The following is a 9,271-nucleotide window of genomic DNA, read 5'->3' as shown; positions in this document are numbered from 1 at the left end:
AGGGAGGTCCTGCTCATCCTGATGTCTCCATCCCTTGGAGGTGGCACCAGCCCTGTGGGTAACACCAGGGTTTGTCCCAGTGCAGTGATGGTGGTGGTGGGGGGTCGTTTGCAGAGAACCAGCCCCTCACCCCTGAGTTGGCAGCTGAGATAAGGCAGAAGGTGGCAGAAAGCACCAGCCCTCATCCCTGCCAGGCGTGTGGCACTTGCAAGGTGACACTTCTCTGGGTGTCCTTGTCCCCACGTGGTCAGTCATTTTGTTGGATGCTCTTTTTAATTAAGGGAAATAAAGGGGTTGTCCTGGGGGGGGGTCGAACCAGCTTGGTCTGGGCTTTAACAGGGGCAAGTTGGGCAGTAGCTGGAGCCCCCCATCCTTGTCCCTGCTGCTCTCCCATTGTGGAGGTGACCGAGCCGGGCTCATCCCTCTGTCCCCGTGTTGAGGAACCTGTCGCTGGTCCCTCCACCAGAACCCAGCCCGTGTGGCCCCGGGTTTGGTGCCCTGGGGAGGCTGCAGAGCCCCTTGTACCCCGGCTGGTTTGGGGTGTCACCCTCTGCCCAGCTCCTGGGGGTGGGTGCAGCCCTGGTTGGAGCCACACGCTCCGGTTTTGTTCCGCCTGGATTTTGTAACGTCAGGAAATGAGGTGGGAGGGGGAGGCAGGGGCAGGAAGGCTGGTTTTGTGGTTGAAGTGGAAGATGAGGACACCAGAAAGCTCAGCACAATTCCTTGCTCTGCTGCAGGAGGTGGGGGGTGGGCTGGTCTGGGGGAGCTCTTTGGGAGAGCTGGGTGCCAGCCCCCGTGCCTCAGTTTCCCTTTTGTTCCCGTTCCTCTCGCCAGGGTGTCAGGGTTAAAAGGGAGCTTTCTGGAGGAGAAAAAATAATCAGGGAAGGGAAAATTGGCTTCATCCTGGCTCAAACCAGGACACAGGGGAAGCACCATCCCATGCCAGATGGTGATGGCCACCAGTAGAGGAATGAGCAGCACGAAGCTGGCCTGAAGTGCTGGGCTTTGGGTGTGAGTGAGATGGGTTCAGCAGCCGTGTGTTCCTTCCTGGGCTGGAGGGTTTTGTCCTCAGCACCAGCCCCTTTGGGCCAAGCCCTGGGAGAGCCCCTCCCAGCTGCCAGGTGGTGCCTTTCCCTGTGGGGTCTTCACAGAAGTTCACTTGAAACCTTCAACAACTCGTCCCTCGTTCATGATCGTTTTTGTTTTATGGTTTCTTTCCTTCCTGAGCTCTTTTTGGTTCCTTTTCCTCCTGGGATCATTGTACCTGTGTCTCTTGCTCCCTTTTCCCTCCTTCCTTTTGTGTTCCTGTACATGGTCCTGTATCCCATCCTCACCTCTGGGCAGCTGGATGTTCCCTGCACTTCAGAACCTCTGGGCTCCACCTCCTGATCCCACCCAACCCTCCCAGTGATGCTCAGGACAGTGCAGGAGGGAACCCCTCCTCCTGGCCCCTCAAGCCAGGGCTGCTGTGACAGGAACCAGGAGCCCCTCACTGTCCCCTCTGGGGGTGCAGGACCCCTGTCCTTGCCTCTGTCCCTCCCACTGATGGCTGCTCCCTTTTCCTTGCAGCTTGATCGAGGAGCGGTGGCCGCAGCTCGTCCTCTGGCAGCAGCAGAAGATGCAGGAGGCTGCGTAGCAGGTAGGGGAGGAGACCCCAGCCCGGGGGTCCTGCATCTCCTGGAGTCATGGACTTGCCCAGTGGGTTGGGTTGGAAGGGACCTTGAAAGCTCATCTGGTTCCAGCTCCCTGCCATGGGCAAGGGACACCTCCCACTCAACCAGGTGGTGCTTCAAGCTCCACCAACTTGGCCTCGAACGCTTGAATCTCCCCCACTCCAGAGCAAGGAGGGGACCCCCAAGGAGCTCACCCTGGCTGGGTTCAGCTCAGATTCCCAAATTGATGCAGGATCTGACCTTCCAGCTCCGCTCTGCTGGCAGGAGGAGCAGGATCTGACTCTCCAGCAGCTCCTGGTGCCAGCAGGGACCCTGCCCAGCTGTGCCCTCCTCATGCTGTGGGTGCCGGGGGGTCCTGGGGAGCAGCAAAGTCCCCAAAGCTGGCGTGGGGCTGGGAAGTGGCACCTGCTCCAGGTCCTGCAGCCCTGCGTCCAATGGCAGGTTCCTCTGTGCTTCTCCAGCACCCATACTCCACGTTTCCACCTGGTGTGGCTCTGCTGGATCCCACAGCACTGACCTGGGGCTCTGTGTTGGTGGTTCTTTTTGCAAAATGGGGGTGTTGGTGACATGACTTATGGCCAAAGCCACCACTGTTTTGTCCCTTGCCTTCCCCAGAATTAAGCTGCTGTGGGAGGAGGCCCCATGTCTGGGTTTTCTTCCTTCTCACCCTTCTCTGCCCCTTTATGGCTGGGGTGGGAAATGTTGGCAGTGAGGTTGTGGTGGAGGCAACGGGCTCTACGGCCTCGTGTAATGAGTCTTCTGGACCTGAGGTGGAAATCAATAGAAGGAAAGGCTTGAAAAACACTCTGCCCCCAGCTCCTGAGAGGAGGGGACAGTGTGGCTGGTGCTGGCCAGTTTTGCTGGGTTTGAGGTGACTTTTTTAGTGCTGGAGAAGGGGCAGGGGATTTCTTTGGCAGCGTGGTGCTGGGAGATGGGGGCAGGATTGGTTGTTTCCTCCACAAGGTCATAGCCAAGGGCTCTGTCTTGCCCTTGGTTCTGCTGGTAGAAAGCAAGAGCTGCTCCTCAGGGTTGTGTCAGGGCTGTGTCCAGGGAGTGGTGGGTTTGTCCTGGAGGAGACCAGGGCCAAGAAGGGTCCGTCCCGCTGCGGTTCAGCTGCGGCTGCTGGTGTGGGACAGGCTTTGGGCACAAATCCAGCTTTTTAGGGCTGTGACTAATGAAATGGAGTGTGGGGACTCGGGCTGCGAGCTGGGGCTGAGGGGTGGGAGCAGAGGGCAGAACCCTCCACAGCTGCCAGCATCACCCCCCTTGATGCACATCCCACCCCCCTGTCCCAGGTGCCGGCAGGATCCTTCCTGGAACTTCTTCCCCCAAATCTCTGCTGGCCACTGGAGATGGGATGCCCAGCTCCAACGCCTCCACACTGACCAGTTAGAGCAGCTCCTTGTTTCTGAGCCCTCACACAAACTCCAGTTCCCTCTGGGCTGGCAGTGCCCTCTCTCCAAGCCCCGCGTTGCCGGCGGCGTTTTGAGCAGGGGAGGAGCAGCTCAGCGACCTCTGCAGCTGCACCAACCACGGGTGCCCAGTGCGTGAAGTTGTGTGACTTGGGGAGGAGGATTTTATAAAAAAAACACAACCCACCTTCTCCAGGGACTGCTTTGAAACTCGGCCCCTCAGCTCTGTGAGCTCCAGGAGCCCAGCAAATGAGCCCAGGGGATATCGACCCTGCCTGGGAAGCGCGCGACGACCAGCGCCGGGTGGTTCCAGCCCAAGGAAGCAGCAGCATCGAGAGGCATTTTTGCCTTTCCTGAGGCCAACCCCGGCTGAGGCTCACCAGGAAAACCTCCCTCTGCCCAACTGCAGAAAACTCTTCTAAGGGCTGTGACCTTAATTGAATCGACTCCTTCCCGTGTCCTGCAGACGCTCGGATCCGCTCGCTCGGTAAATCACGTGTCGGTCGCTGCCTGCACGGGCTGCAGGGTTCGTTTCTCTCCCTCGAGGAGGTTTTGCAGCTGTTTTCCAGCTGCCTTTGGGTCTCTGGGTCGGCTCCTCTGCTCTCGAAGGCCCTTGTGCCACCTTCTCCTGGAGGTGGGATGCTGGTGGAGACCCCAGTTGGCAGCTCCTTTGCTGCTGCCTGGCACCGAGCTGTTCGCATCCGGCAGGATCCTCCCCGATTCCAGGGAAGAGCTCGGAAAAACCAGCCCGGGGATTGACCAAAACCCCCCGTTTCTCACCCCATTCCCACGCTGGGACTGAGGTGGGACGCTGGGTCGGGAAAGGGATGGTTTCCTGCCCCTCGTGTGGCAGCTGAGATGCGCTGGGGCTGCTGGAGGTCACCTTTGAAGTCCCCGAGGAGCCGGGTGGCCTTTCGTGGTCACAGCCCTGCCCTGTGCTTTGCTTTGCTGAGCTCATCGGCTATTTTGCCACCAGGGAGGCAGCTGGGGGGGGGGGGTGGGGAGGTCAACAAAAAGGTTTTCAAGGCCCTTTTCCCTTGGGGAAAAGCCAACTTGGTCAGAAATGTCTGTGCGGAAATGGCGTCTGTGCCCCCCCCTCCCCGGCAGGAGGGTTTGTCCTCCTGGGGGTCCCCACCTGGCTGTGTGTCCCCATCCTCCTGGGGGTCCCCACCTGGCTGTGTGTCCCCATCCTCCTGGGGGTCCCCATCCTCCTGGGGGTCCCCACCTTGCTGTGTGTCCCCATCCTCCTGGGGGTCCCCATCCTCCTGGGGGTCCCCATCTTCCCGGGGGTCCCCACCTTGCTGTGTGTCCCCACCTTGCTGTGTGTCCCCATCCTCCTGGGGGTCCCCATCCTCCTGGGGGTCCCTACCTTGCTGTGTGTCCCCATCCTCTTGGGGGTCCCCATCCTCTTGGGGGTCCCCACCTTACCATGTGTCCCCATCTTGCCGTGTGTCCCCATCCTCCTGGGGGTCCCCATCTTGCCGTGTGTCCCCACCTTGCTGTGTGTCCCCATCCTCCTGGGGGTCCCCATCCTCCTGGGGTTCCCCATCTTGCCGTGTGTCCCCATCCCACCGTGTCCCCAGGTTTGTGGTGGCAAAGGAAGGGAGCCCGGGGGCTGCTTTGGGCAGCAGTTGGCACACGAGTGGCTCTGGCTGCTCCCTTCCCCCTGCCTCCTCCTCCTGCCTCCTCATCTGCCCTTGAGAGACACCACGGTGGCCCCAGTGCTCCCCAAACAGGCTTTAGGGGGTCACCAGCTGGTGACTGGGTGGCTGCTGGTGGTGGCTCCAGGACCAGTTTGGTGCTGGTGGCCTGGGGCTGGTGTCCCCATCCCGCTCTCCCTCCCAGCCTCCAGCAGATGTGGAGAAGGACGCAGCCACCCTGTCTCCTGTAAGTACCTCTCACTCTTTCCACTGGAGAGTTAAAATTAGCAACTTCTTTTTTTAAAACAGGCGTCGCTTCAAACCTTGCCAGCCCAACTGGGTTTCCTTTTTATTCCCCCCCCCTCCCTCCTCCTCCTCCTCCTCCTCCTCCTCCCCCTGTTTCATTCCCAGCTCCTTTTTTTTCCTCTTGGTTTTGTTTTTAATTTCTTGTCTTGTTGCTCTGCCTGCAGTTTGCTACCCCCCCCACCCCCCTTTTTTATGATTTCTTTTTTGGGGGGGGCTTCTTCAACCTCCTCCCCCCTTTTTTTTTTTTGTCTTCTTTGGTTCCTTCCCTTTTGAATCTCTGCAGTGTCAGAGTTTGGAGCCAAATCAACAACCAACCCCCCCACCCTGATCACCTTTCACTGCCCGGGGCCACAGCCCAGCACCCAACTTAGAGCCCTTATCTATTGTCAACCTCTGCCCATCGCTGCTGCTCTGCCCTGGGGGGGTTTGTTTTGCCCCAGAACCCCCCCCTCCCTTTTTTTTCTCCTCCTGACAGATCCTCCATGTGAGTGAACCTCTTAATTATTCCCCCCCCTCCCCCCCTTTGTGTTGTAAAAGCCAAAAGTTGCTCTAAAATCAGGACCCGTTGCATTTTATCCAGGGTGGTGAGAGAAACTGGGGGGTCCTGGATGGTGGGAGGTGTTCCCGTGTTGGGTGGGTCTGCTGGATGGAGAGAGGGGGAAACTGAGGCACGGGGAGAGGACGTGGCTCAGTGGTGGGGAGAGGGTGAGTCAGGGTTTCCTCTTCTGGAAGTGTGAAGCAGTTCAGGGTTGGTGCCCGTGCCCAGGGGTGACATCCCCTGGGGAGCCCTTGGGGGATGCTTGGAGCTGTGGTCCCCCCGTGGTGGGACCAACGTGGGTGAAGGGGATGGAGATGGATGGAGGGTCCTGGGAATGGGACACAGGTGGAACGTGTTGGGGACTGACGTGGGTGCAGGGGTCTGGGCACAGGGTGGTAGGGATGGACAGGAGTGGAGGGTGAAGGGGATGGACACGGGTGGAAGGTGAAGGGGTTGGACGTGGGTGCAGGGTGTGACAGCTGGTGTGGTGCTGCAGCTGGAGGTGGCCATCCCAGCCCCATCCCATCCCAGCCCCATCCCAGCCCCATTCCCAGCCCCATCCCAGACCCATCCCAGCCCCATCCTAACCCCATCCCCAACCCCATCCCATTCCCATCCCCAGCCCCATCCCCAGCCCCATCCCATAACCCCATCCCCAACCCCATCCCAGCCCCATCCCAACCCCATTCCAGCCCCATCCTAACCCCAACCCCATCCCCATCCCATAACCCCATCCCAGCCCAGATCTGCAAAGGCAAACAGGAAGATGAGCAGGAGGTGGGGGGTGCAGCCCCCCCCCCGAGTTACTGGGGCATCAGGAGGTTGTTTATTGTGGTTCCCCTGAGGTTGGTGCCTGGGTTTTTTAACCCCTTCCTGCTCGGGGCCGTGTCCTTTGACCAGATCCAGCAGGAGCACCTGATGGGCTCTCCCTTTGGATCTTCTCCTCCTCCATATATGGTTTCCCCTCGAGACCCTGCTGGTCCCCCCTGGGGGATGGATGCAGTGGTGCTGGGACCAGCTCTGAGCTCGGCTCATCCCAGAAAAACCTTTTTCCACCTTGATTTTTTTGTTTCTTCAGTGGTTTTTGGGCTCTTCCTACTTTGGGGGCAGGACTTCCCAGATCCTGCCTGGCCTTGGAGTTAGCCATGGGATGGTTTGGGTTGGAAGAGACCTTAAAAGATCATCTAGGTCCAACTTCCTTGCACGGGCAGGGACACCTGAAAATCTTAATATCCACTTGTGTGCAAATTCAGGTGCAAAACTTGTTTTTTGGCTCTTTTCCCCCCAAATATTCTGTTTTCCAAGAGGAGTCATGGCTGGTGTTTATCAGTGACACTCCTGCACCCACCCTGGAACTTGTCACCCCCCTGGCACGTGGCTTTTTGGCACAGCCACAGGGAAGGGCTGGGCTGGTCAGGGACAACCCCCCCCCCCCTCTAAGACACAAGCTTTGGGTTAAACAAAACCCCTTTCAAACCAGAATGATTTTCCCTGCTCTTTCTGGAGGATGCGACCCAGGATGGGGGCAGGATGAGTCCAACTCTGGGAACCATCACCCAGTGGATCTGGGCAGAGCTGCTGGTGGTGGCCACGGGTGCAGGCAGCTGTGCCATGTGCCTGGTTTGGCTTGATGTTGGTGGCCCAGCTGGTGCCAGGGGGCAGAGGGGGCAGGATTTGTGTGTCTGGGTCTCAAAAGTGGCTCTGGGAGTGAGCGGGAGCAGCTGAGAGGCAGCTGGTCCTGCCTGGATTTCAGCTGGGGCTGGATCCTCACCAGTGTGTGGCTTGGGAATGTGGAGGGAAGAGCTCAACATGAGCTGGCACCATGTGCTGGAGCCCAGAAACCCCCCGTGTCCTGGGCTGTCACCAGCAGCGTGAGCAGCAGGGCCAGGGAGGGGATTGTCCCCTCTGCTCTGCTCTGGGGAGACCCCCTGCAGGGCTGGGAACAGCTCTGGGGTCCCCAAGACAGGGAGGACATGGAGCTGGTGGAGAGAGTCCAGAGGAGGCCCCGGAGATGCTGGGAGGGCTGGAGCAGCTCTGGAGCCAGGCTGGGAGAGTTGGGGGTGTTGAGCCTGGAGAGGAGAAGGCTCCAGGGAGAGCTTAGAGCAGCTTCCAGTGCCTGAAGGGGCTCCAGGAAAGCTGGGGAGGGGCTTGGGACAAGGGCAGGGAGGGATGGGATGAGGGGGAGGGATGAAAACTGGGAGAGGGAGCTGGAGGTTGGAGATGAGGAGGGAATTCTTGGCTGTGAGGGTGGGGAGAGCCTGGGCCAGGTTGCCCAGGGAAGCTGTGGCTGCCCCATCCCTGGATGGGCAGGTTGGATGGGGCTTGGAGCAGCCTGGGCTGGTGGGAGGTGTCCCTGCCCATGCAGGAGGTGGGACTGGATGATATTCCAACCCAAACCAGTCTGGATTTCCATGACAGAAGAGTGAAGAGCTGCTGGTGAGCCAGAGGAGCAGGGCTCTATCTCATCCCAGCAGCCAGCAAACCCTCCTGGTGTGAAGGGCAACCCCTGGTCCCAGCAGCCCTGAGTTACACTGGGGCCAAAGCACCTTGAGCTGGCTTGTCCCACCCTGGATTTGCCTGCAGCAGCTCTGGGTGCCTTGTAGTCCTTGGGGTGGTCCTTGAGGGGTGTTCAGCCCAGGCTCTGGTTTGGGGGTCCCGGAGCACTGGTGCCAGTGGCTGATGTGACATTATTGGGATGCTGGGCTGTGTTTTCAGGGCAGTGCAGGAGAAGAGGAAGTTAAACCCATTTTTTGCTGCGTGGCATCTTGTCCTCGTTCCTCCCCTTCCCTTAGAGGGAGTTCAGTTTGGATTCAGTGGTGACCAGACCCTGGTGGCTCCTTTTCTGAGGGCACTTGGGCTCCCAGGGCCCAGGGATGGCTCTTTCTGCTCAGTTCCTCCCACCCAGGGTCTTGGTCTCTGCTGGCAGATCACGGTGCTGTTACAGTCCCAGATAATTTTGCTTTGATTGCTTCATTAAATTAAATTGCAGCATCTGGTGGTGAACTTGCAGCTGTTGGTTGGCAGCTCCCAGCGTGGGCCTGGCCGTGGAGGCTGTGGAGCAAGGATGGTTTTTGGGGTGGAAATGGTGGAAACACGTACAGATGGATGGGCAGGTCCACCTCTGAGCAAAGCAGATGGTCTCAAGGCTGATTTTTTGGGGTTAGTTTCCAAGCAGGGCCTGGTTGGAGCTGTGATGGTTGAGTCTGAGCATTGAGTTGGAGGCAGGAGCCTGGTCCTGTCTGTTCCTGGTGGTGTTGGCCAGATCTTTCCCATCCATCTCTCCAAGGGACTGTGGTGAGCTCTGCTCTGGTGTCACCCTCCCAGTGTTCAGCCTTGCCATTTCAGTGGCAAATTAAGCTCATTTGCTCCTTGTCCTTCTTGTCATGGTCAAGTGCAGCTGGTGACCACCATCTCCTTCCCAACAAAGGGAAGCTCCTGGCTTCACCAGCTCCTCAGCACCCCACGTGTGTGCTGGACCCTGCAGCTCCTGGGGACCCTGGTGCTCCTTGCCTGGGAGCTTAGGACCTGTAAACCCCAACCAAGAGCATGAGATGGGGCAAAGCAGGAGCAACATCTGCTTCTACCTTGTTCCCTTGGCCCCGGGCACAGATGCTGGTGGCCCTCAGCAGATGCAAATAACCCAGCAGCCCCGTGACTTGGGGCATTGCTGCTATTACTCACCAGGCCTTGTGGGCTGGAAAC

General features: G+C 59.0%; 2 protein-coding genes across 14 annotated transcripts in view; one reads left to right on the top strand and one right to left on the bottom strand.

The window, feature by feature from the left end:
- The window catches only part of TTC24 (tetratricopeptide repeat domain 24), an 8,822-nt gene extending 4,296 nt beyond the window's left edge, over positions 1-4,526 (bottom strand). Inside the window, exon 1 of the mRNA XM_051641234.1 lies at positions 4,455-4,526. Within this exon, the coding sequence (XP_051497194.1) occupies positions 4,455-4,526 (72 nt within the window). The remainder of the gene's footprint in view (positions 1-4,454) is intronic.
- Positions 1,532-9,271, top strand: part of MEF2D (myocyte enhancer factor 2D) — a 57,717-nt gene continuing 49,977 nt past the window's right edge. For 4 of the 13 annotated variants that reach the window (XM_051641049.1, XM_051641048.1, XM_051641039.1 and 1 more), the window contains exon 1: positions 1,533-1,639. The gene's annotated coding sequence lies outside the window, so the exon portion shown is untranslated. Of the gene's footprint in view, positions 1,640-3,254; positions 3,573-9,271 lie in introns of those variants that run through there. The other 9 variants (XM_051641044.1, XM_051641047.1, XM_051641046.1 and 6 more) reach the window with 5 other exon arrangements.

The sequence above is a fragment of the Apus apus genome, chromosome 27 (assembly GCF_020740795.1).
Source record: "Apus apus isolate bApuApu2 chromosome 27, bApuApu2.pri.cur, whole genome shotgun sequence".
Classification (NCBI taxonomy): Eukaryota; Metazoa; Chordata; class Aves; order Apodiformes; family Apodidae; genus Apus; species Apus apus.
The sequence above is the reverse complement of the archived record's forward strand: the minus strand, read 5'-3'. Positions and strand labels throughout refer to the sequence as shown.